Source organism: Myodes glareolus, chromosome 4 (genome assembly GCF_982192425.1).
Source record: "Myodes glareolus chromosome 4, mMyoGla1.1, whole genome shotgun sequence".
Taxonomy (NCBI): domain Eukaryota; kingdom Metazoa; phylum Chordata; class Mammalia; order Rodentia; family Cricetidae; genus Myodes; species Myodes glareolus.
Window position 1 is genome coordinate 14249824 of NC_142029.1, and position 26380 is coordinate 14276203.

The 26380-nt window shown below is 47.7% G+C and overlaps 2 protein-coding genes across 31 annotated transcripts in view; one reads left to right on the forward strand and one right to left on the reverse strand.

The window, feature by feature from the left end:
* Nucleotides 1-5470, forward strand: part of Dhx30 (DExH-box helicase 30) — a 28029-nt gene extending 22559 nt beyond the window's left edge. For all 11 annotated transcript variants that reach the window (XM_048423260.3, XM_048423252.3, XM_048423258.3 and 8 more), the window contains 13 exons: nucleotides 1051-1203; nucleotides 1497-2333; nucleotides 2581-2656; nucleotides 2739-2843; nucleotides 3087-3262; nucleotides 3458-3664; nucleotides 3755-3836; nucleotides 3908-4101; nucleotides 4218-4377; nucleotides 4485-4642; nucleotides 4724-4827; nucleotides 4912-5051; nucleotides 5144-5470. In XM_048423260.3, coding sequence (XP_048279217.1) covers nucleotides 1051-1203; nucleotides 1497-2333; nucleotides 2581-2656; nucleotides 2739-2843; nucleotides 3087-3262; nucleotides 3458-3664; nucleotides 3755-3836; nucleotides 3908-4101; nucleotides 4218-4377; nucleotides 4485-4642; nucleotides 4724-4827; nucleotides 4912-5051; nucleotides 5144-5397 — 2646 coding nt within the window. In that variant the 3' untranslated portion in view covers nucleotides 5398-5470. The remainder of the gene's footprint in view (nucleotides 1-1050; nucleotides 1204-1496; nucleotides 2334-2580; nucleotides 2657-2738; nucleotides 2844-3086; nucleotides 3263-3457; nucleotides 3665-3754; nucleotides 3837-3907; nucleotides 4102-4217; nucleotides 4378-4484; nucleotides 4643-4723; nucleotides 4828-4911; nucleotides 5052-5143) is intronic.
* A 357-nt stretch (nucleotides 5471-5827) lies between these two features.
* Nucleotides 5828-26380, reverse strand: part of Map4 (microtubule associated protein 4) — a 133385-nt gene continuing 112832 nt past the window's right edge. For 3 of the 20 annotated variants that reach the window (XM_085688882.2, XM_085688883.2, XM_085688880.2), the window contains exons 11-19: nucleotides 24955-25176; nucleotides 20902-21073; nucleotides 20711-20770; nucleotides 20319-20599; nucleotides 18464-18577; nucleotides 16413-16505; nucleotides 11792-11873; nucleotides 9896-10008; nucleotides 8110-8337 (exon numbers count right to left, since the gene is read on the reverse strand). In XM_085688882.2, coding sequence (XP_085545008.2) covers nucleotides 8125-8337; nucleotides 9896-10008; nucleotides 11792-11873; nucleotides 16413-16505; nucleotides 18464-18577; nucleotides 20319-20599; nucleotides 20711-20770; nucleotides 20902-21073; nucleotides 24955-25176 — 1350 coding nt within the window. In that variant the 3' untranslated portion in view covers nucleotides 8110-8124. Of the gene's footprint in view, nucleotides 8025-8109; nucleotides 8338-9895; nucleotides 10009-11791; nucleotides 11874-16412; nucleotides 16506-18463; nucleotides 18578-20318; nucleotides 20600-20710; nucleotides 20771-20901; nucleotides 21074-24954; nucleotides 25177-26380 lie in introns of those variants that run through there. The other 17 variants (XM_085688881.2, XM_048423394.3, XM_048423392.3 and 14 more) reach the window with 15 other exon arrangements.

Here is a 26380-nt window from a genome sequence, read left to right on the forward strand (position 1 = left end):
CTCCCACTGGGTTTATTTGTGGCAGTACCTTTGAAGGAGCTTTGGCTTCGGCTGATGCTGCAGCCTTAGAACTAGCATTCTGCCTGATTAACAGAGTGTTGAGTTCATCTGAAGCCTGGTGGAGGTTCCGTTTGCACAGTGTGAAATGAGCCTGCTTTTCTGAGTGCTTTGGTATAGCTCTGTGGATTTGGTTTTGGAAACCACATCTTAGATCCCTCTAATGGTGTGGGATACACCTGTCAACTCGGAGAATATGAAGAGTCTGTGGGTTGGTGATGCTGTACACAATCCTAGTACTTGGGAGGCAAGGCAGAAAGATTATCATGAGATCAAGGCTGTATTTAAACAAACAAGAACAACAAAAACAAAAGAGAAAAAGTTGCGCATAGGTGGGGAACTATGAGGTGTGCATGTGCTCTGCTTCAGGCTCAGCAGGGCAGAGCTGGAATCGTCGCAGGATGTGGCACACTCTGCAGTTTCCTATGCACAAGTTCCACGTTCTTGGCATGGGAGAGACTGTCTGGGAGGGGCTGCAGTGTTGGGAAGCTGACACGCAGACTGCCAGGTGGTAGCATTGGTGCCTTTTATGATGTGAGCACTGGTGAGGAAGGGGCTCCTGTAGTGGGAAGGTGTCCTGGAGAGAGGCCAGAACAGTTCTCAGCAGAACCTGCTAGCAGGATTTGGGTTGGGAAGCTATGGTGATTAGCTCAAGGAGAGCTTGTGGAATATGGTGTTGAAGGGTGTGCCTTCCTGGTCTCAGGTGTGTGTTGGGAATTGGTAGCAATGGGATTGGTCTTCTGGGATATTGGAAGGCTGTGACTATACCAGAGGGGTCTGTTCTTGGGCCACCGTACCTGGGCAAGGGGTAAGGGTCTACTATGATATCACATTTAGTTTGTTCTTTTTTTTTTTTTTTTAATGTTTTTTAAACTTACTATTGGAGTTATACTGTGTAGCCCTGATTAGCCTGGAAAATTTGGCTTCATACCTCCACCTCCTGAGTGCTGGGATTATAAGAGCATAGACTGAGCCATACATATCCTCCTGCAGAGCCTGGGCCTGGTGGACAGGAACAATGAGCCGCTTACCCATGCCATGTACAACCTTGCCTCCTTGCGTGAGCTGGGTGAGACCCAGCGCCGGCCATGTACCATCCAGGTGCCCGAGCCCATCCTTCGCAAGATAGAGGCCTTCCTGAGTCATGTAAGAGTCCTGCCTTCCATCCCACTGTCTCCCTCTCCAGACTGAAGGCTGCTTCTGCCTACGACAGGCATAGGAAATGTTTTTTCCCACTGAGCAGGGAGCCTTGGAGCCCCCTGGCCCTAAGTCCCCTAGTCATGCCTCTGAGGGTGTCAGGGCAGTCACAGCCCAAGTTCTCCTCTGCTCTGTGGGTTGGGCCCTAACCATCTGACCCCGGTGAATCCTTTGGAGGGGCTGACTGCATGGAGGAGGAAGACAGGCATTTCTGTCATTTTGCTTGCTTCCTCGTCCTCTAGTACCCGGTGGACAGTTCATGGATTTCCCCAGAACTCCGACTGCAGAGTGATGACATCTTGCCCTTAGGCAAGGACTCAGGGCCCTTGAGTGACCCTATCACTGGCAAGCCATACGTACCCCTGTCAGAAGCGGAGGAGGTACGCTTGAGCCAGAGCCTGCTAGAGCTGTGGCGGAGGCGGGGGCCAATTTGGCAGGAGGCCCCCCAGCTACCTGTGGACCCTCATCGGGACACTATCCTCAGTGCCATCGAACAGCACCCAGTGGTGGTCATCTCTGGGGACACAGGCTGTGGGAAGACCACACGCATCCCTCAGCTGCTATTGGAGCGCTATGTGACTGAGGGCCGAGGTGCCCGATGCAATGTGATCATCACACAACCTCGCCGTATCTCAGCTGTATCTGTGGCACAGCGTGTCAGCCATGAACTGGGCCCCTCCTTGCGCCGGAACGTGGGCTTCCAGGTGCGCTTGGAAAGCAAACCCCCTGCTCGAGGTGGAGCGCTGCTCTTCTGCACTGTGGGTATCCTGCTGCGGAAGCTGCAGAGCAACCCCAGCCTGGAGGGTGTGAGCCATGTCATTGTGGATGAGGTCCATGAGCGGGACGTGAACACAGACTTCCTGCTGATTCTGCTCAAGGGCCTGCAGCGGCTCAACCCAGCCCTGCGACTGGTACTCATGAGTGCTACAGGAGATAATGAGCGCTTTTCCCGCTACTTTGGGGGATGCCCTGTCATCAAGGTGCCTGGCTTCATGTATCCCGTCAAGGAACATTACCTGGAGGACATCCTGGCCAAGCTGGGCAAACACCAGTACCCACATCGGCATCGGCACCATGAGGTGAGGAGAACCCCAATACACACCCCAGGGTCATTGGGCTTTTATGTTCCTTCCTCCCTATCTTCATGATAGAGCATCTTACCTTCCCAAGCCTGTTTCCTTGATAAAAACTGGGGAATAATCAGCCCTGTTTGTGTGGCAAGTATGTGAGAACTGGAGCTTCATACCAAGTAGCTCCCTCACTGTCCTTTGCTGTGTCTGTGTCTGGTCCCTATCGCACTGTGACTGGCCTGTCTCCCCACCCCAGTCTGAAGATGAATGTGCCCTTGATCTGGACCTTGTGACTGACTTGGTTCTGCACATTGATGCCCGTGGAGAGCCAGGTGGGTGCTTCTCCCGCTTCTCAGCTATTTCCTTTCCCTACTAGCTGGATCAACCAGCTCATGGCTGCAGGGCCTTTTACAGGTGGAATCCTGTGTTTTCTGCCTGGTTGGCAAGAAATCAAAGGAGTGCAGCAACGACTCCAGGAGGCCTTGGGCATGCATGAGAGCAAGTACCTCATCTTACCAGGTGAGTCTGGGGAGGCCCAGTAATGAGTCCTGCTGCTGTGGTAGGGAGTGTACTCAGTCTGTACTCAAGTGGCCCAGGTTTCTGACTGTACCATTTTTCCCTGAGGGTGTAATTTATCAAATGGCTTCAGCTTTTTCAGGGCCAGGAATGGGTGGGGAATCAAATTTCTTGTCCTGCTCTCAGTCTGAGATTCTTTGGGCTAGAACAGTGCCTATAGACGTTTTGTATCTTGCTACCCACCAGTGCACTCCAATATCCCCATGATGGATCAGAAGGCCATATTCCAGCAGCCTCCACCTGGGGTGCGTAAGATCGTATTGGCCACCAACATTGCCGAAACCTCCATCACAGTTAACGACATTGTGCATGTCGTGGACAGTGGTCTGCACAAGGAGGAACGCTATGACCTGAAGACCAAGGTGGTGCCTCTCTCTTGGATTCAACCCACCCAATGGGGGAGGACTTCTGAGGTTGCCCCTAGTCCCATTCTGCTGTAGACATTTTGTTGGAAGGCTCTCTTAACGGGAAATGTCCCTGTTGAGGGGTGATGAGGGTGACTGGTCAAGTGGGCAGACAAGGCCTGTAGCATGTGTGGGTTTCCTGTTTTCTCCCAGGTGTCCTGCCTGGAGACCGTGTGGGTATCGAGAGCAAATGTGATTCAGCGCCGTGGCAGGGCTGGCCGCTGCCAGTCAGGTTTTGCCTACCACTTGTTCCCGAGGAGCCGGCTAGAGAAAATGGTTCCTTTCCAAGTGCCAGAGATCCTGCGCACACCTCTTGAGAACCTGGTGCTGCAAGCCAAAATCCACATGCCTGAGAAGACGGTGCGGCAGAGGCAGGGCTGGGGAAGGGATTGCTCCTGTACCAGGGCAAGTGGGACACAGGCTCATGGGGTGTGGTTCTTGTTGCTATAGGCAGTGGAGTTCCTCTCCAAGGCTGTGGACAGTCCAAATATTAAGGCAGTGGATGAGGCCGTGATACTTCTCCAGGAGATTGGTAAATGGGGGCTAGGAATGGTTGGGCTGTGGAGTGGTTCATGGGTGGAACTGACAACTGAGCTGTTGCAGGGGTTCTGGACCAGCGGGAGTACCTGACCACCTTGGGGCAGCGTCTAGCCCACATTTCTACGGACCCACGACTGGCCAAGGCCATAGTGTTGGCTGCCATCTTCCGTTGCCTGCACCCACTGCTGGTGGTGGTTTCCTGCCTTACCCGGGATCCCTTCAGCAGCAGTTTGCAGAACCGGGCAGAAGTGGACAAGGTTAGATCCAGTGTTTCCTATGGCAGAACCCTCTTGCTGTTTATCTGTGCCCCACCCATTGTTCTGAACTGGGCTCTAGTTATTCTCCTGACCCCTCCCTGTACATTCTCTCCCAGGTGAAGGCACTGCTGAGCCATGACAGTGGCAGTGACCATTTGGCCTTTGTGCGTGCTGTGGCTGGCTGGGAGGAGGTGCTGCGGTGGCAGGACCGTACCTCCCGGGAAAACTACCTGGAAGAAAACCTTCTGTACGCCCCCAGCTTGCGCTTCATCCACGGTCAGCCCGGCCCCCAAGTGGGCCTTCCTGAGCACCTCCCACCCGCAGAGCTCCCATCCCCAGCCTTGAGGCAGAGCCTCTGTTCACACTCCGCTTTGCCTCCCCAGGGCTCATCAAGCAGTTCTCAGAGAATATTTATGAGGCTTTCCTAGTGGGAAAGCCCTCTGACTGCACACTGCCCTCTGCTCAGTGCAATGAGTACAGCGAGGAAGAGGAGCTGGTGAAGGGTGTGCTGATGGCTGGCCTCTACCCCAACCTCATCCAGGTGCCTCCTCTAGGACAGGGAGCTGACCAGGTCCACCTCTCTCCACCCCAGCCCTTTGCTCATATTTTCCTGTCCCTTCAGGTGAGGCAAGGTAAGGTGACTCGGCAGGGGAAGTTTAAGCCCAACAGTGTCACCTACAGGACCAAATCTGGCAACATCTTGCTGCACAAATCGACCATTAACAGGTAGGTGGTCCACAGGATAGGAAGGGCCTCAGATGATGGCCAAAGGTGCAGCATCATTGCATTCCACAACACTTTGTTCCCTAGGGAGGCCACCCGGTTACGGAGCCGATGGCTGACGTATTTCATGGCTGTCAAGTCCAACGGTAGCGTCTTTGTTCGAGATTCCTCCCAGGTGCACCCACTAGCTGTGTTGCTCCTAACAGATGGGGATGTCCATATACGCGGTGGGTACCTCTCCCTCCCACCACTCAAAGGCTACCATTGGCTCATGGCCTCAGAGGCATGAACAACATAGACTGTCTTTGCCCTTCTCCAGATGACGGGCGCCGGGCCACCATCTCACTGAGTGACAGTGACCTGCTGCGGCTAGAAGGTGATTCACGAACTGTGCGATTGCTAAGAGAGCTGAGGCGAGCCTTAGGCCGAATGGTGGAGCGGAGCCTCCGCAGTGAGCTAGCTGCACTTCCACTTAGTGTGCAGCAGGAACACGGGCAGCTGCTTGCACTGTTGGCAGAGCTGCTGCGGGGACCTTGTGGCAGCTTTGATGTGCGCAAGACAGCTGATGACTGAGCCCCTCTTCAGCTGGGGCTATGTACAGAGTGCAAATGTTTATTTAAAATAAAGTTATATTTATCCCTTGTGAGTGCTGCTGTCCTGACAAGGGTTCTTTTAAAGACGCTGGGGCTCTTGGCCCCAAATGGGTGGTGGTGGGGGAGGCAGATACCGCTTGGATACAGAGTTGGCGGTGGCCCAAGTCCTAAGGGAGGAAGGGGCTTAAAACTCTACCTTTCAAGAGTGAGACACCACAGCTGTCAACACACTAACAGCTTGGCTGGTCTCAGCATTGATGAAGCTGCTCCTAATGATACCCACAGCACAGAGCACTTTTTTAGAAAGCCTGGGTTTATGTGTTCCTACAGGGAACCATGGCCACACCCATGTCTCACAGATGAGGGAAGGGCTGAAGGTACCAGGGGATTAACATGACAGCACAGACTGGTGGGATGTCAGGCAGCTTTATTATTGAAATCAGTACAACAGTTACAGACGTAATGGCTAAGCCATGAGCAAACTAAAAGTACAGAAAGGTCTCATTCCCAGTCATTGCAGAGTATACACGTCACACCGACAGTCCACTGTGCCAGACCAGCCTTCTGAGGTTCTCTCTGACTTGCGGGACCAGTCCAGGGAGCTGGACCTCGTAATGGTCTACCTAGAGAGCTTGGGCCACCTTCCTTTCTCTAATTTCAGCATCCTTAAAGCCCAGGATCAACATCAAGGAGGGTAGCAAGTACCTTTATGCCCTCAGCCATCAGCACCCTGGTCCCCACTATTTCCTTCCCAGTTCCATCTTGCCCCTTGCTGGAAAAGAAAAAAAAAAAACCAAAACCATACTAATCCTGAAGGCTCCATGCAGCCTTCTACAGAAAGCCACTCCCTGACTCAGGCAGTCCTTTTGCCACAGGCTCCCGCAATTCTTTGTGTGTGAGTATGGAGAGTCAGGGATTTGAAAATGGAGAGGAACTTCAGGCCCAGGGATGACTTCCTTGGGCAGAGACATAATACAGACTTGTATCTGTTCAGGCTGTACCCAGAGCAGAGGTGGATGTCGTGTCAGGAGGATGGCCAAGAGGGCCAGATCTGGGTCAGCCTCCTCAAAGGCAAATCTGCACAGCAGAAAATGCCCCACAAGAGGAGTCCTTAAACACTCCCAGGCCATTTCACTACAAACTTAGGTTTGAATCCTTTATTAGAAACCATGCAAACTTTAATACAAAAAATACAAGTGCAATAAGAATCTTGTGTTGATAAAATTCCCAGGATTTTCTCAGCACTGCAGTCATCCCAGCCATCAACAGACCACGCGGGGACAGCTGCACCATCACCATGGGCCTGGCCTCTCCTGCTCCTCTCTCCAGTCACGCCACAAGAGAAGTGGGATGGCCTCAGTCTCATGCATTTAAGTTTTAAAATCTCCACACCTGATTCCCCACTGTTCACATGCATTCTGGACATCTCAGGCTCCCCTGGATATGAGGGTTTGGGTGTCCTGGCCTGCAGGGGCAGGTCAGGGATTTTGACCTTCACTTCTTCTCCAACCCTGGTTGTGTATCTCACGTTGACCACTGGATCCCAGGGAATGCGACAGACGCCACAACCAGCCTCTTGGTTAGAAAGAAAAAGCAGCACACACACAAGGCCAGCACAACCAGTCGCACTGGCCCGCCCTAACTCTCTGACTGCTCGCTAGGCAGTAGCCCTGCTTCTCACTTTCTTCCCACAGGGCCCCAAGCTGCCCAGAATAGGCAGCCCCAATGCCCAACAGCCTCCTTAGTGGAGACTGAGCCTCTTCCCCCTGCTTCCCTCACCACCTACTGAAAACTCTCATTTAGACATGGCTTCAACCTGCAAACTACACCACCAGTTCATAGGTTATTGGGAGGGGAAAATAAAACAAGAAAGAAAAGTGAGACAGCAGCTAATCAGGTATGATAAGCGGTAGGAACACGGGGCAACTGACCCCTGACTAACTTGAGATGTGGATAAACAAGGGCCTGGTACCACCTACAGGGTGGCTTCCACCATGGGGGTAAAGGAGAGGCAGTGGTTTAAGTTCCAGGGAATTCGGTCAGAGCTGGTCACCCCCTGGAGTTCATCTATACTAGTTCCCCCAGGTTGAGCCAGGGAAGAGAGGGAGGGTTTGTCAGTTTCTTGGAATCCAGCACCCAACTCCTACATCCCACAGAGATTCCATTAGACTCCCATCCCCTCCCAATGTTCTCCACGAAGCAGTGGTGCAATGGTGGGATAGAAAAGTTGGAGCTGGGCCCAGAAGACGGCAAAAGCAGTGAAGGCAGGGGTGGGGGATGGCTGCTGCTGCCTTGAGCAAGCTAGGCAGAGGGAAAGAGGCCTAAAGGGCTGCCCAGCACCCGAGAGCTTACAAGTCTAGTAGACAGCCCGGGAAAGGGAGCCCAGGGCCCGGGACCCCAAGCTTGGGCAGCCAGGGAAGTGGGGAGGCCGGGAGACAATGTCAGCCCCATGGTCGGTGCGGGCCCTGGCATTTGCCCGGAACGTCAGCCTGTAGGTCTCAATCTGCAGTGACACGTGAGGAGGGATGGGGGAGGGCAACAAGGGGAAGACAAGAAAGGGAACACAGGGGAGATGGAAGACGAGACCAGAATGTCATCATTAGATGCCTGGAAGATAAAAGGTTACTTTGTTAAAGTTAGGCCACACTCCAGTCATAAAACAAAGGAGTTTCAATTTTCAGCCAGTGACAGGGCCCCTGGCTGGCCCTTAGGCCAAGCCCAGCCACTTACTTGTCTCCTGGATCTGGCTGTCCAAGGTCTGGGGCTCCCTTTGGTCACCACCCCCTGACAGGGTGGTGTGGCCACTGAGCCCACTGGCTGAAGTAGGGGCGCCAGCGTCAGGCGCAGCCTCAAGGACGTTGGGCTCCTCCCCAGCAGGGGGGCCCGGACACGGAGAGGCCTCACTGCCACCGCCCTCAGTCTACAATGAAACAGTGGGGGAGACAGTGAAGGGTCAGTTGGGGAGGGAGTGGGATGGGTGACGATGGTGAGGTTTCATATATAGCCTTCCCAACCCAAAACCTTAGCAGTGACTGGCTCTAACCAGGGGTCTTCCCAGTCAGGAGCTGGTGGTGGGTTAATGACACTCTTAGGAGTCTCATTATGGTACTTTGTCAATCTCACCAAAGTAGATACCAAATAAAGCACGGCTAAGACAACACCACCAGTAACCCCGAAGAGCAGACAACAGTAGACTAAACCTGGCTGGGAAATAGGGGTGCCCCCTGCCAGACCAGAACTAGCGCTTAAGAGTACCCTGGGCAACTAAACAGACACCCTGCCTGCTCATCTGTGTGGTAAGGTCCCCTCATGGTACAGCATCTTTTATGCTGGGCATCATTCTCGGCACATGGAGAATATGCAACATGGGCCAATCAGAACAGTGGGAGCTTAGTGTCCCAGAAAGCCCGACAGTGAAGACAGACAAGGAACAGATAGGGGGGTAAAGAGGAAAAATAAAGTAACATAAAACTTGGCACAAAAAAGCCTGTGTGTGATCCTCCCCCATCCCCCAAGACAGGGTTTCTCTGTGTTGCCCTGGCTGTGCTGGAACTCTCTCTGTAGACCAGGCTGGCCTCGAACTCTGCTTCCCAAATGCTGGGAATCAGGATGTGCACCACCACTGACTGGCTGAGAAAAGCCTGTGTATGAATCTTAGGGTACACTCACTTCCTGTTGTGACCATGAACCAGACCCCAAATTTGTAATGTCCCACTCAGACAAATTGAAGTCTGGTAGGTCAAATTCTAAGGGCAAAGTTTCCCAAAATATTAACTGAAGTGGATCCAGGGCTGGAACCAGTAGATGGGAGGAAAATATAAACTGTAAGAAAGCCCAGCACTCAGTGTGCAGTAGAGGAAGCTGCACAGACCTTGGCTCCTGCCCCTGTTCATTTTCCCTGAGTATCAGCAGCAGCTTCATGCTTGGGAACCTGCGCAGGTCTCCCCACCAGCCCATGACACAGAATGAGGGATAGATGGGATCTTGGCACACAAAAGGTCTCACAGTGCTGTGGAAAGAGGTGGGAGGAAAGAGGAGAGGAAGGAAAGAGGAGAGGCCCAGCCAATGTCAGATATAAAATTTGCCTTGGTCTGATGCTCTTCCAGAGTCTGGGGTAGGGTAGGCCACAGCAGCACCTCTGTCTCTGGCAACTACAATGATAGCCAGGGAACTATGTGCAGAACGCCAGCTTACCTTCTCAGCTGTGACCCAGCCCACATTCCATCAGAAAATGGCTGGAATGTGACCAAAAAGAAAGGCCATAGCTCTCAGGAGCAGACACTGCCACCAGCTGAGAGGTGGCTGGGGCTCTGCCTCCTCTGCCTCACTCTGGACTAATGATGGTGATGGAGACAGCAATGGTGAGACTAGACATGCGACTTCTCAAGAAACTGAGGGGCGGTGACAGGCCTGCTAAGCCCCACTAGAACTGCTCGGTCCCCAAACCACTCTAGCTACACTGGTGACCCAATCACTACCTTCACGGCACCTCCTGCAGGCAGGTGGCCCACGTTATCCAGGGATCCCACTTTGGCCTGGGCCTTCTCCTTGAAGTTTAACTTCTGACTTTCAATTTTGACATCTCCTCCACCTGAAATGACAAAGGAACTAGTCACTGAGGGTGGCAGGATACACCTGTAAGCAAATCAGGAGCCTAGAAATCTGAGCCTGGTCATGGGCGGCTTTGTGTCCCTTCTAGAAACAAAGAAAATAACCAGAGCAGCTCCAAGGTGATTCAGAGAACAAAAGAGACTGTGGCAATACCTCGCTTGGAGGAAGGCTTCCCTCAAACCGTTACTGCAGGCCTGGCCTGATGCTGCCTTTTGATTCTCCAGATCCCACAATCTCATAAGCACCCCTTCAGTCTTGACTCTTCTCAGTTGCTCAAGTTGATACTAGGTGATTGACAGCGGGGGTGGGGGTGGGGTATACTGACTGTTTGAGCCACCGAGTGAAAGAGGGAACAGTAAAATACAAATGGAAGGCTCGGAAGTATGAGTTGAGAAAAGGCTAACAGGGTCCAGTGCTTTCTGGCTGGGACATAAGGGTAGGGTTGGGAGCACACTGCCAAACTAGGGCTCAGGGGAAGGGTGCACCAGGCAGGAATGACCCCCTGATTCTGCTATCCCTTTCCAGGTTCCTCACTGTAGAGCTAGCACTGGCAACACCAGGCCTTAACTCACTTAGTGCCATTAGGGCAAGAGCTATCTCATAAATAAATTTAAAGATAAAAGGGGATAAACAATTGGTTAACACTGGATTTCCACTAAAGAATATTCTAAATTGGATCTCACAATTTCAATACTTGCAAGGATGAAAAGGACTGCTAAAAGTTCAAAATCACCATAACAAAGCCAAGAAAGCAAAATAAACTACACTGGAACCTGCTGAGAGAGGGATTTTCTGTGCCTTTGCTTTAACTGGCACGGGGGCTGACTACAGGAGACATCAGCTCTGGAGCCAGTGTATCAGAGTATAAGCCAAGGCAAAGGCTCAGTGCCATACAAGTCTCAGTGGCTACTGTCAGCGATGTTTCTAGAGGGGAATGCCACTGGTACAGCTACCACATACTCAGGTTCAGACAGCATTTCAAAAGCTCCCCTTCTCCTGTCAAGGCTGGGCACCAAGGAGTCTGCTTGGGGGCTCCTTTTGTTACTGGATTTGTGATGAGTCTGAACCACCACCCCACTTCTTCAACACTAGCTCCCAGCATGCCAATCTGGGAGGCTGGCCCAGGCCAACAGCGCCAGGCACATAGCACACAAGATTGTCACTTCGGGAACAGCTATTAAAATGATCTTAACAAACTGTTTCTCCTCCAACAGAAAGGCAGAACCCAGTTACTATCTCTGGCAGGGTTAGAAAGCTGTGTTGTTTCTATCAGGTACCCTGGATGGAAGAAAAAAGTTTTTCTTCTTTTTCATGTGTATGTAGTGTGCATGCATGTATGTATGTACAGGTGTGTGGGTTCACATGTCAGGGACTTCCCTGCAGGGTCTCTCACTAAAGCCAGAATTCACGCATATGGCTTCTCTAGTTTGCAAGCTTACCCTGGGAAGACTGTCTAACCTTCCAAGCACTGGAATGACAACTCTGCCCAGTGGGCATTCATGTGCATTACGGGGATCGCAAGTTGGGTCTTCATGTAGGAAGCGCTTTAACTCCTCTCTCCAGGACTGGCTCAGAGATTTTTGTTTTCTTGCTGTTGTTTGTTCAGGGGGTGGGGGTTGATTTTTGGTTTTTGCCACCACTGCCAGGTTCTGGCTCAAAAGTTTTGATGTCATGAAATCTGTCACAGTCAGAAGACCACTAAGATGACCTCTGAAGGTCCACCTCCCCCGGGAAGTCTCAGCACCACAGGCAGGGCCACTCACCAGGCTTGTGTTTGATATTTGCTTTGGACCCACACTTGGAGGAGACCTTGGAGATGTCCACTTTCTTGTTTTGAATCTGAACCTAAGCAGAAGAACAGAAAGCAAATATCTTCAGAGAGAAGACACAGATCTGGATGCATCCAGCCCATCTTCATGAACTTCCTTGGTTACCTCCATCTCAAGTCTGCTCAAGGTCAAGGCCACCTCCTAAAGTCTACTGTGCCCTGCTCTTAGCCCTGACCCCACCCCCAGTCTTCCTTTACAGCCTCTAAAGCTGCTCCTCTGGACAGGTCACAAACACCAACATCAAGGTGCTCTCAAAACGCCCATCTAGTTTTGTCTCAAAACTTTTCCTATCAACTCTTTGTCCATAGAAACTAACACTGAATTTCCTTCCAGTACTTTTCAATGCATGTTCCCCCAAACAATTGCACAGCAATGCATGTGGCTCTGGACTCCTATGGGCTTCATGATGCAATCAGTCTCCCAGTAAAACAAAAATGCACAAAAGGGCCACACAGTGATTTGTGCTCTGCTGCACATACACCCAACACATGGCTACTGCTCAGCGCTTAGGTTATTTTCTATCGCCGCAAAAGAATTATTTTTAAAATGTTGAATAAAGTTAGCATTAATGTCAAAATAATTTTTTTAAAGATGTATTTATTTATTATGTATACTGTGTTTTGTCTGCATGTATGCCTGCAGGCCAAAAGAGGGCACCAGATCTCATTACAGATGGTTGTGAGCCACCATGAGGTTGTTGGGAATTAAACTCAGGACCTCTGGAAGAGCAGTCAGTGCTCTTAACCTCTGAGCCATCTCTCCAGCCCATGTCAAAACAACTTTATGACAAAAGATGTATTTTTATTTTTGTGTTTGAGTATTTTGCCTGCATGTTATATCTGTGCACCACTTGCATACCTGAGGCCCACAAGGCCAGAAGGAGGAGTCAGTCAGACACACACATACACACACACACACACACCACACACACCCTGTTGTGAACTGTCATGTGGGTAAAGAGAATCGAATAACCACTGAACCATCTCTCCAATCCCACCTGGAACATTTTATACAAACAACAAGTAATGCCGTAAGACAGCAGTATCAGCTAGTAACATATATTTTGTTTCATTTTAAGACAAATTTACCTTTGCCTCGGCCTCCAGAGTGGTGGGATTACAGTACCATACACAGGGGCTGTGGTTAGTTTTCAGATTTTAAGTGTGCTTCCAAGCCATGGAAGATATACACTGTGTCAGAAATACTTGAGCTTTTCCAGCAGTCAGAGTGCTGCAGGCCTGTGCCCAGTAGGCTGCTTTGACCATATACAACTTGCTTTCTTGCTTCCTTTAGGCTTCCCATAGGCTTTTCATTTACAAAAATAATCAACATAATGAACTCCCTGACAAGACCCACGTACACCATGAAGGCTGTGCTGCCCACGCCTCTAATCCCAGCACTCCAGGAGGCGGAGGTGGCTGGAGCTCCACAAACTCGGCTGATGGCTGATGGAGAAAAGCTATTACCTGGGAGTCATGCCAAACGTGGGGGGAGGTATACACTTCAATCAGTTTAAAGAAAACTGTAGAACAAACGAATACTAAATGAAACGCAGGCTACAGACAGCAAAATTAACATTCCATAAACAGGGACTAGGGAGATAGCTCTGTGGGTAAAGGTACTTGCCATTCAATGTAAGAAATGGAATTCAAATCTTCAGCTATCACATAAAACTTAGATTCATAGCACCAGCATCTAGACTCCCACAAATCACACAGAGGGAAGAGAGAATCCCCAGAATTTCCCCAGTCTGTTTGGGGTAGGCTGTTGACAGAGGTTTCTGTCCTACCCGGTCCTGTAGCTGTTTGTTCCAAAGAAATATACAGAGGTCTATGTTAATTATAAACTGGCTGGCCTACTAGCTCAGCCTTATTAACTCTTACATCCTACACCAACCCATAATTCTTGTCTGTGTCAGCCATGTGGCTTGGCACCTTTTATCAGGAGGCATTCTCATCTTGCTTCCTCTGTGTCTGAGTGACAACTAAAGACTCAGCCGTTCCTCTTCCCAGAATTCTTGTTGTCCCACTTACACTTCCTGCCTGGCTATTGGCCAAGCAGCATTTATTAAAACAGTACAAGAGACAAACTTTAGGAAGTACAAGACCATTGTTCCACTGCAGTAGGCAGCAGATAAACAAAAAACCTTACCTCAAACATGGTGGAAGAGACACATCAAGGCTGCCCTCTCATCTCCACCTATGTGCTGTGTCTTGAATCCCATGCCCACCTCCACACCCCCACAAAAGATGCTAGATCAGAACAGCAATTTATTTTCAAACACAGACACACACAGAGACACACATACACACACACACACCAGAAAGTAGCTTAAAACAAGAGAATTACTTGTAGGGTGCAGAAGATTCTTAAAATGAAAGAAAGAGAAGTCAGACAGTGGTGACACATGTCTTTAACTTTAATCCCAGCATCTGGGAGTTTTGGTTTATTGATTTTATTCATCTATTATGTGAGACACAGTCTTTCTAGGTAGCACTGGCTGTCATGGAACTCGATATGTAGACCAGGCCTTGAACTCAAGTGCTGGGATTAAAGGAGTGTGTCGCTCCATCAGACTCTTATCTTAAAGAATATGTTGGTATACAACCAGAGATTGACACTTTACCCTGCTGTACTCTGAGTTTTCACAGGCCATGGCTGGTGTGACATCCCCCCACTCCAATACACGCTGTTATAATGAACTGCCCAAGTCTGAGCACTTACTCTCCCCCTTAAAAGGGTGAAAGAGAACCCAAACTGCCATAAAAACCTTTAGTTAGGACTAGATACAGAAGCAGCTGTAATATAGGACAGATGAACGCACGACTTCCTTTCCTTTCCAATGTTCTCTGGATATGCAGTTTCGGAACATCTGGGGAGTACTATGCCTGTGATTCTAGTAGTAGGAGGTAGATACAGCAGAATGCTAAGTTTGTGACCCTGTCTTCAAAAGAAAAAAAAGTAGATGAAATACTAACTATTCATTGTTCTGTGTAGCGTTTGCATCACAGTCTATATACTGTAGAGCCTGCTGTGATCTGTTTGGGTAGGGTAAATGCACTATCTAGGAGGCTATCTTGCTGGGGATGGAACATATGACCCCACAACTGCACAAACACTTTAACAGATAAATATTTCGAAATCCCAAAACACTAAAATTTGTTGCACACAGAAATGAGCCAGTTCCCCGGAATTCCTGCTCACTCACATGTCTACCCAGGCCAAGAACCCACACCAAAAGCTACAGTTATCAGTGCTCACTCTGGCGTCTTAACTCACTGCAGCCAACCTCACCCCGCACCACTAGTGAACTGCCAACCATCAACTGGCCTGGTACACTCTAACCTACTGAAAAGCATGCTGAGTCTGCCATAAAAAACCACTGAGTCAGGCGATGGTGGCGCACACCTTTAATCCCCACCTTTAATCCTGGCACTCAAGAAGCAGAGGCAAATGGATCTCTGTGAGTTTGAGGCCAGCATGGTCTACAGAGTGAGTTCAAAGACAGCCAGAGCTACAGAGTAAAACCCTGTCTTGAAAACAAAACAAAAGAACCACAGTGAGTTTTAACTATGAGGAAGTATAGGCAGGGGAACACTCTTGGCTGCATTCCTCAAAATAAAACTTCTGGGGAGTCTTTGCAGAGCTGGGCAGAATGGCCTGAGTATCTGGGGGAAGCAGATGTGCAGACAAAGGAGAAGGAAAGCAGAACACCCCAATACAGGGTGGTGAACTGAAGACAAACCAACAATGGCCAGTCTCCCTTCAAAGGGAGGTGAGGGCAGGGGCCATGTAGGTGGCTCAGTAACATGCCCTGGTACAGCTCCGCAGACTTCCACTTGCCTAGACACCATCACAGGAATGAGGAGGAAACACCCACTGAATGGCAGTGACCCCTTGAGCCGTTTCTCTAGATCAGAACCTCCCTGTAAGCTGTAATCACCAGCACCCCAAACACATGCAGAGAGTTAACATGAGCAGCGCTGTGATAACAAGGAGGATGTTTAGATGGAACAGACAAAAAGAAGGGACTCAAAGGAGAAGACAGAAAGAAGGCAGGTGAGCAGAAAGAAAAGAGAACACAAAGATTGAATATAGATAGAAGCAAGAGTAGTAGGGTGAAATGCTAGTGAATGCTAATTCTGCAATGTCAAAGATTCAAGCACAGGACTTGGCAGGCGATGGGTAACTGTCTCGGGTCACGGATTCCCCCAAGGAATGCCCAGGCACACAGCCACGTCTGTACATTCCAAGCAATGGGAGCTTCAGTCCTCCGAGCAGGTCTCTAGCTTAGCTACAGGAAATCACAAAGTCTCCCACACATGTTGGTGAGATGAGACTATCCAAGTATCACTAGCGATGTTTAAGGGGATCATTAGCACACCCACAAAATATATATAGGCCTCCAGCTCCCATGACTTGGCAGAACTGCTTCTTGGCAAGAGCCCAACCCAGACCACTTGTGATTGTGTCACATGAGGGAAGGCAGCCCACTTGCTGAGGTTTCCCACAGAGGCTATACCTCATACGCCAACTGACCACAGCTTATACTTACATTGCCACCTCCAGGGACATGCTTAATATTGTCCTTGGAACCACACTTGGATTGAATATGGCTGTAGCTCACTTTTTTGGAGACTATCTGGACCTGGAGTGTTAGACAACAGAGAGAGAGAGAGAGGGGAAAAAAAAAAAAAACAAAAAACACAAAGGGAGAGGGCCAGTTAGAACTTACACAGAACAGGTCCACATGTGATCACAATGTCAAAGAGTACCCTTAAACCACTGTACACACATTCGTTAGAAACGGGGTTGAAAAACAAAGGAGAAGGAATGGGAAAGAGAGAGAGAAAGAAAGCGACAAGAGAAGCTACACAGTGATGTGCGGCTGTCCTCACTGCTCCTGGGCTGTGCTGGAGTTTCTAAGACACATACAGCATCAGGTCCCAGATGCCCCACACAAATATTGCCCCAACTTCTTGTCCAGACCCTCCTCTGAAGAGTGGATGCAAGGTCTCTTGCTCTTTTCAGCAAGGCTATTGATGCTCTGAACTAGTTCCCATCTGGGCCCTGGAACTTGCAGCCAGACTCAGCCCTGGAAACAAAAGCTGCTCGAAGAATTGTTGGGCAGCTGGCGAATGGCACAGATCTGATAACAACAGGAAGGAAGACATACTGTTCATATGAAAAAAGGCGAATGGTCACAGAATCCTGAGCCTGACACCAGGGGAGCACAGGCCACAGACTCAGTAGCTGGCACACTTCACCCACCTGTTTCAGGCTTTCAAGAACACGATGTGATGTATTAAGAGGGACTTGACATTCATGTTTTGTTCATTTGTTTGAAATAGGTAACTTCTTCACTATGTAGAGAAGCCAGCCCCAAATTCCTGATTTTCCTGTCTCACTAATAACACTGCCGGCATTACAAGCAGCACACCTGGCTTTATACTCCTGTGAATACTCTAGCTACAGAATCCCGTGCCCAGCGAGTTGCATGTACAACAGAACGGAAGAAAACAGTGCTACAGTGATGTACAATTCAGGGGGCACAACCGTACTGCACTCCAATACCCTAGCCTGAAACTGGATAACATACAGACTTCTTCTTTGGCTCTCAAGAATAAATGCTTCCAGGTCCTTTCTTCCATCTCCCTCTCCTCAGAACTAGAAGATCTTTGCAAATGAAATAAGCTGTGTTGTCTACAGAACACAGAGACCACTGTGAGGAACTCTAATTCAGATACCTTACCATGTTCTTTTCATTTCTTAACTTCCATCAACTGGATCACTGTTAGTAAACGAATGAGCTAGAAACCATGGGGCTCCAGGTATTTTAGGGATGAGCCACCAGAAGTTACAATGCAGCTATCATTATCTCATTACCCCATCATAGCAGTTCCTGGGCTTGACAGACTACCTATCTTGGTCCCTAAGGGCCAGAGCTCAGGCAACCCAGCTGCCTGCTACAACAGGTAGCACAAGCCTATTCGTCACTATGGAAATCGTAACAAAGCTGGGGTTTTAGTTTCCCAATGCCCTTCAGCAGACACTGCAGGTTTCCACCATGGATGAAAATCCTAATATCCAGCTAAGAGATGAATGGAGGTGTGGAGTATCATATGATATAGCTCAGAGAGATGCACAAAGTTTTGGGTTTAAAAGGCATCTCCAGTTAATAAAAAAATTAAAAAAAACCCAAGACACAGTAGCAGGTTTTTTTTTTTTTATTTTTTATTTTTTTAGGTCAGAAGACAGGAGTGGCAGGGCTCTGGGCCACTGTTTTGTCTTCTGAGGAAGAACCTAGGAATGAGGGATGTTTGCATACTAAATGAGCTTCCAATGCCAAGGAAGTGACTGACAGTTTGCAAGTTCCCGTCATCAGGTTGAGTAAGTAGCCCCCAATGGGGGATGAGCTCACAACTTGGTTAGCTTTCAGGGTTGATATAAAAATTGCCTGGTGGCTGAGTCACTAACTAGAGGAAGGAACACAGGAAGAAGCAGGAGCTAGTTAAGAACAGGAGCAAAGCAGAATAGAAGGGAAAATGACTCAGGCTAGAAGAATGATGATTTTACCTCAAAGAGGTAAACCTAAATAAAACTCACTTTCCCAGCAGGCGGTTTCTGTGCACTTGCAATGGAGCCAGCTGCTCTAGTGACTGCATTAGGTTCAGGCTTTCCAGCTGTGGCAGCTGCCTCTGTTTTTTTCTCTATTTTGGCCTGGATGGAGATAAAGGTGGGTGGGGGGGCAAATTTCAAACAAAGATGAGAGCCCAAATGCCAAGGAAGGAAGAAGTTGGAAGGAAAAACAAAACATAAACCAAGCAATCAAGCAAACAAAAAACCCAAAAACACAAAGGCCAGGATGCCAGACAGAAAGAAGCAGGTCAATCTTGCCCCTAGAACAACACACTCCTATACTAGATCCTCAGAGATCCCTGAGCAGGTGCACAGGAAGAGAATCCATGGCCAGACTGAAACAAAGAGGAGATCATGCATTTATGGAGAAAAGGATCAAAGGCTGAGAACAAACTGGTGTTTTTTGTGAGCACGTGTGTGAGACATCCTCTTGACTTGAACACCCTGCTCTCCAAGCACTGGTCACAGCCACCAGTGATGGTGAGCATGATATTCATCAGGTGCACTTCAACAGACAGCCCAACCACTAGCCCGAGTTATTCAGAACCTCTTAAGCATTTATAGCAGGAAGACTCAGAAGAACGAGAAGAACGAAGACTGGGAGAAGGGTCACCTGTGGCTCAGTCTAGAAACTGAGCTGGGTGTCCAACCACTGTTTACCAAAAGTGACTCAGGCTATCATCCCAGAATGATCCCAGTAATGTCAGCCAAACAAATCATGATTTTGCTGCCTTCTTGTTCCCATTCTCCCCGCCCCCTTTTTTTCTTTTAAATTCTATGCCTGACGCCCACAGAGACCATAAGAGGCACTGGGCTCGCTGGAACTGGCATCACATAAAATAGGTTGCAAGTCACAGATGTGGGTTCTGGGAACTAAGCCTGGGTCCTTAACTACCAAGTCATCTCTCCAGGCTCCCTATACTCAGAACAGTCCAGGGCTAGCAAAGGACGTAACTGAGACTGTAACTGCTGCGGGCTCGGGTGAACTTGGCTACCAATCCTTCCACATTCTGGGTTCCCAACAGCTGCTAATACTGAACACATTAATCTGTGATCATGCAACCAGAATATTCTTTAAAAAACAGTTATTTATTGTGCGTGTGCGCATATAAACACTAGCAGCACATGTGTGAAGTCAGAAGAAAACCTGGAGGAGTCACTTTTATCTCCATCACAGAGTTTCTGTAGATCAAATTCATGCTGTCAGGATTGGTGGCAAGTGCCCAAAAAAGGCAACATTTTTCTATGTAGTCTTGAAACTTGCTATGTAGACCAGCCTGGTCTCAAACTCCTGACTCTGCCTCCTCCTGCTAGAATTAAAGTTCAGCTACAACACACAACCTCAGAACTTTATTACTGTGAAGTATGTGGTTTAGAAGCCCAGTTCACTTCACAGCAGAGCTTCCTTTGGACACCAGAGGGCACCTTAGTTTTCTTTCAGACTGACTCAAATAAGTGTGTTCATGAACTGGGCTCATGTCCAGTGTCTCTTACCCTCATAGTTTCTGAAGCTTTCTCTCTCTCCCTAACCACTATGGCAGTTGGCTCTCATTATAGGCCCACATTATAGTGTGCTCACATCCACAGAAGACTCTTTCTACCTCCCAATGGAAAATGTAAACTCAAACCCCAACACACTGAACAGAGCTCTTTGTATCAATATGGAAAGAAAAGCAATCAGCACGGGCTACCCTGACACTGCAGTGCCAAAAGCCCAACTGGAATACCCTGGTACTGAATGCAAGGTCCTAAAAGCCCCTTTAGGTGGCTGGATGTGGCAGAAGAGAAGCAGAAGCTAAGATCCCCAAGCTCCTGGACTCACCCGGCCTCCTCCAGGCTGGTGCTTGATATTTTCTGTAGAGCCAATCTTGGAGCGAACATTCTTCAGATCAGGGGCAGAGGCAGTGGTAGCCAGGCGGCTCAGCCTGGGTGCAGAGGAACTAGGCTTAGCTAAGGTAGGCTTCTTGTCCACAGAAGGCCGGGCAGGTGCAGATGTGGGCTTGACTCGAGTGGAAGTCATCCCTGCTGGGGGTGCTGCCCCAGTGGGAGTGGTGTTCCTCTTCACAGAATTGGTAGAGGTGGTCTTTGAACGAGCTAAGTCAGCTGCAAAGAAATGAGAAGTAGCAGGAGTCCATGGTGAAAGAAGGGAGGGAGCCTTATAGTTGGGGAGGGTAAGTAGGTTGGTTGGGCATCCTAAGGTGAACTGGGTATTACCTGGTACAGACTTAGCAGTCATCCTTTTGACATCAGCAGGTTTCCCCTCAGTCTTAGTGGCTGCACAAACAAAATAGTATATTTAACAAGATGACCTAATGAGATTCATAATCCATCTGACAATTACAGAATGTCCCCTTTGAGCCAGTGACTGTGCTTGCTTCTGGGAAGGAATACTATGCAGTACTCACAGGTAGGCCTCTTCGGCAAAGGCGTGGCAGGACTTCTACTGCTTGGCCCAGTTGAGGGAGAGGTGGTTTTAGGGACAGTTGGGGTGGTTTTAGGTCCAGGTCTGAGGGCTGCGGTGGATGCAGGTTTGGAGGGTGAGGTCCGCTTTTCAGGAGTCTTAGCCTCTGTAACTGGCTGGAAATGGGAAAGCAGAAGAAGAGCTACAGGTCAGTGATGGCCCCACATGGATGATATGGACTCTGCAGTGGGTGACATGAAAATACACAGTTCTCAGTCAGGCACTCCAGATGACATGGAAAGGTGTTTGATGCTTGTGACATCAGCACACTTGGCTTAGGTGAGAAAACTGCTATGAGTTTGAAGTTAGCACAGGCTACACAAAGAGTTCCAGAACAGACTTGTCCACAGAGCGAGATAAAAACAACAACAACAACAACAACAACAACAAGAAAGACCTCAAAATCAAGTGGACATGTAGGGAGCACTGCATTCTAAGGTTAGGAAATGGGAGTCAATCTACACCAATCTAGTGGGAGAGATAACCCTAAAGGGTGCATCTTACCACAACCTACTTTTACTGGAAACTTTAATAAACATACGAATCAGAAGCTAAAAGTTATGTGTAGTCATGCTTTCGGTTAACATTTACCCAGAACAGTGGGACAGAGCAGCACTCTTGAAGGTGAGTAGCTACTGGCCAAGCCTGAGCCAGAACCTGAGCTACAACCTGAGTTCAGTTCCTAAGGGAGAGTGTGCTCTTGGGAAGATCACTGGTCCCTGTACGCTTTACTTCTTTATCTGAATAAGGATCAGACCATAGAATTGCTGCAGCCCATCTTTGATGATGTGGTATTAGGGAGCTAGAAGACAGGAAGACAGCAGAGAGATGACAAGAGGGGTCAGGCCTGACCCACATCAGGCACAGGACAATATTCAAATGAGGGTCAGTTAGAAATTTAGAACTGAAGGGAGAGGGGGAGAAAAAAACCAAAACGACCTCTATCTACAGAGTAAATTCCAGAACAGCCCGGGCTATACAACCCCCCCCCCAAAAAAAAACCCCCAAAAAACCAATGTCTCAAAATAACAACAAAATTTCAGGTTGGTATCCTATCAAAACTGCCTATGGAGAATCTCAAGGTCAACATCAGGGACCTGTATCCTTTTCAATTTGCTCTGAAGTTTTACTATAATTTCTTTTAGATTTATGTATTTTATGTGTATGAATTCTTTGCCTGAATGTATGTACATGCATGTCTGATGCCCATGAGAGTGAGAAGAGGGAGGGCTTCACTTCTCTTAGAAATGAACAGATGGTCGTGAGCCAGTACGTTGGTGCTGGGAATTGAAACCAGGTCCTTTCAAAAATCACAAGTGCTCGGGGCCATCTCAGTGCTGGGGCTGGAGAGATGGCTCAGAGGTTAAGAGCACTGGCTGTTCTTCTGGAGGTCCTGAGTTCAATTCCCAAGAACCTCATGGTGACTCACACTGTAATGAGATCTGGTGTCCTCTTCTGGTTTGCAAGCATACATGCAGGCAGAACAACATAATTTATTAATTACTATTTTTTTTAAAGGAAAAGAAAGAGCTGGGCGGTGGTGGGGCACGCCTTTAATCCCAGCACTCAGGAGGCAGAGGCAGGCAGATCTCTGTGAGTTCGAGGCCAGCCTGGTCTAAAGAGCTAGTGCCAGGACAGGCTCCAAAGCTACAGAGAAACCCTGTCTTGAAAAACAAAACAAAACAAAAACACACAAACACAAAAAAGAAAGATTAAATTACAAGTGCTCTTAACCACTAACTATCTCAGCAGTCTGTGTGTGCACATGCACGCGCCTCGAGCATATATGTGTAGGTGCCTGCAGAGACCCATTGTGGATGCTTTGAACCAAACCTGGGTCCTCTAGAAGAGTAGCATGTATTTTTTAATTCCCGAGCCATCTCTCCAGACCCTGGTCAAAAAATGAAGACCAGGCAGAGCACAGTGACACCCATTTTTAATTCCAGCACTCAGAAGGCAGAAGGCAGAGGCAGGCAGATCAGTCAGTCTGCTCTATGTAGTGTGTTCCAGACTTGCCAGAGCTATACAGTGAGACTTGGTCACAAAATGAAACAAAACTAAACAAAACCATTCTGAGGATCAAACCAAACATCATGACTATGATTAAGAAAAATCTAGGACAGTCCTATTATTTTGCAAGTAGGAGAAATGATAAAAAAATACTAATAAAAGTTACTTGTGGTACAAATCACTGTGTGTGACATCTGTCTACCAGAGCTCAGGAAGTTGCTGGAACAGGCTGCCCTTTTAGCCACAGTTAAAATGTCGGTCCCCATTTTGTTTTCTAAACAGGTTTTCCTAACTCCAGTTTACTTCTATAAATCTATGCTTTAAGGGCAACGGTGGCCTAACTAGACTTTAGTGTATCATTCTCTTAAAATATTTTAATCTGTCTATATCTGAAAGACAAACAACAGGAACACTTACAGTCCTGGTCACTCTTTTAAACTATGCACTTCAAATTAGCCTTGAACAGCAACTTGCATGCCCACCATACCTACATGTCACATTTTTAAGTCGGTTACCTATAAATTGCTGTTGAAACACCACATAGTAAAAGTAAAATAGTGTCGTAGGGGTTCAAACATCAGAAATGGGGTTAGACCTAGGCTCAAACCTTGCCTCTGTCACTTACTGTAGGCATGGACTTTACTTAGGAAAGCCACTTGATTGAGTTTAAGCTTCCAGAATTAAAAAATAAAGCTAACAATGTTTATTATTATGGATGGTTGGGAATATTCAAGGAGTTATATGTATCAAGAAACTAAAAAAAAAGGCCAGTCTGATCTACAGAGTTCTATGACAGCCAAGGCTACAGGGCAAAAAGAAAGAAAAGAGTTGTATACAACAGTTACACATCTCGTCATCTGCGGCCTCCTTTTCCTTGTTAGGAGGACTGTTTAAAAAGTCTTAGTGGGGACCTACTGTCCTTGTTGCCAGTCATCTTCCTTCTACCCTCTTAATTAAATTGTTTCCTAAAGATAAAGAATGAGAGTCAACTGGATAAATAAAGTTCAGAAATAAAGTTTTATGAGACAACATTTCTAGTCTAAGACAGGATTTCCCAGCTTCTTAGCCAGGGTTTCAGTTTAAGACTACAAACCGTAGAGCTGCTGCTTTACAAGATTAAAGTAGAACACTACCCTGTTAACATGGTAGTTTCCCACCATGAATTTAAAGATACAATAGGCTGAACTCAAGGCCCTTCTCAAATAAAATAAGAGCTTAGGGAAGGCAGCAGCAGCCACAGCATCCACCCTGCCCCACTTCAGGAAATCAGGAGAGCCAAGTGCAGGACTCAATGTGACCTGGACAGACGAGCATCACAGGTAGCCCAGTGATGTGTGGCCCAAAGCTGAAAGCAAACCAAGTTGTCACATGATCCTGGATGGTGCTGAGCTCAGCTGGAAAGGTCAGCATGTTGCTAAGTAACGGAAAAACTTTATTCTGCAGGATGATTAAAGAGAAAGGCAAATAACTAAATTGGAAGTAAGAATTACGCTCCACCCCAAACAGTATCTGATTAGTCTGTGAAGTATAAGAAACTGATCAAAATATATTAGTAGGTGAAACATAAGGAACAGTTAAGAAAAAGGAAGAAGTTGGGTGGTGGGGGTGCACACTTTTAAACCTAGCACTCAGGCAGAATCCATAAGGTCTCTGAGTTCTGAGTTGAAGCCAGACTGGTTGATAGAGCAAATTCTAGGACAGCTAAGGCTATACAAAAGAAACCCTGTCTTGGAAAAAGAAAAAAAGAAAAAGAAAATTAAAAAGGAAGAAGAATGAAAGTAGATGAAATATTGCTTCTGATCAGGGCAGACAAGGGTAAAAAGAGTAAGAGGTTTTGAAGTGTTCTGATCTCACCAAAGCACCTACTTGCCCTTCCCCTATCCTTTCTCAACTCGACCAGTTCACCATCTGTAGTAGCAAGGGCCTATCTATTGATCTGAAACTCAGAGAGGGAATCTTTGCCTGGCACAGTAGGTGGGTGGCTTACCTTTGGTTTCACGTCTCTTGCAGGTAGGGTGGAAGGCCTGGCAGTAGCAGTGGCAGCAGCAGGGCGTTTGGGTGGGGCAGCTGGCACTGAGCCTGAAGCGAGGCTCATGGGTTTTTTATTCAACCCACCAGAAGTGGTGGGAGCTGGCTGCTTAGGGAGAGAAGTGGACTGTGTTTTGACTTTCGAGGTTGAAGTCTTGGCAGGCTGAGTGGTGGCCAAAGGCTTTAGGTTGATGGTTGTTTAATTTTTAATTTTGAATTTTTAAAGAACATCAAACACACAGACAAGAATAAAAACAAATTAAAATAAAGTATAAACTGTAGAATTCAAAGTAAATTATAAGCAATGAGGATTGATGCAACTGAAAATAAGCATTCCTTTCTTCTGAGCTCAGTAAAAAGCAAAGTGATACCAAGATGGAGATAAACCATAATTTTTTTTCTTTATTCTTAGTTGAACCCAAGGTCTTAGGCATGCTGCTACTGAACTATACTCCCACGGCTGTAGAAATGCTTTCTTAAATCACAGCGCCACAGATTCTAGCAGTTTGATTCCTAGACAATTAATAGCTTTGCATTAATTAACTTTTAGTGGCTATAAGAATTCTATAAATAAGCCAGGTGGTGGTGGCGCACACCTTTAATTCCAGTACTCGGGAGGCAGAGGCAGGCAGATCTCTGTAAATTCGAGGCCAGTCTGATCTACAAGAAATAGTTCCAGGACAGGCTCCAAACCTACAGAGAAACCCTGTCTCGAAAAACAAAAACAAAACAAAACAAAACAAAAAAGAATTCTATAACTAAAGCCATTAGCAAGTGATTAAGTCATTGCTGGCTGGATCTTACTTCATTTAGAAAAAATAGGATCTCTCTATAATACCCAGGATGGCATACAGCCCAAGATCCTCTAGCCTCAGGTTTCCAAACTGCTGAGATGACAGGTATAGGTACCACAACCTGCTTTTCGTACCTATGTCTTAACAAGACAGCTTAACTAAAACTAAAATGTGGCCCCTATGTTCTATCTGAAAACCTTCATTTCCTTTTCACGAGCAGATCTGAGAGTAAGTCTAAAATTGCTTTCTGTTGTTAGTAAGAGAAAAGGAAGTCATTTATAAATCAACTATGGTGGATATATCAAGACCCGGTCTGAAAAATCTCTGAGAGCTGTGGTAGAGCGCTTGCTTAGGAAGTACAAGGCCATAGGGCCATTCTCTAGCACAGACGACAAACATCTAAAGAACATTTTACATAGATATACTATGAAAGTGCAGAGGCAGAAGATTTTAACCTTTGGGATAGGCTGTATGAGAAAATGAGAATATCCTTTTTAAGAACATCTAAATTTGAAGGAAGACAGAATAGCTCAGAAAAAAAGACACTGCATTCATGATTCAAGAAATAATAGCAGAAGGTCCTGCTTTTAA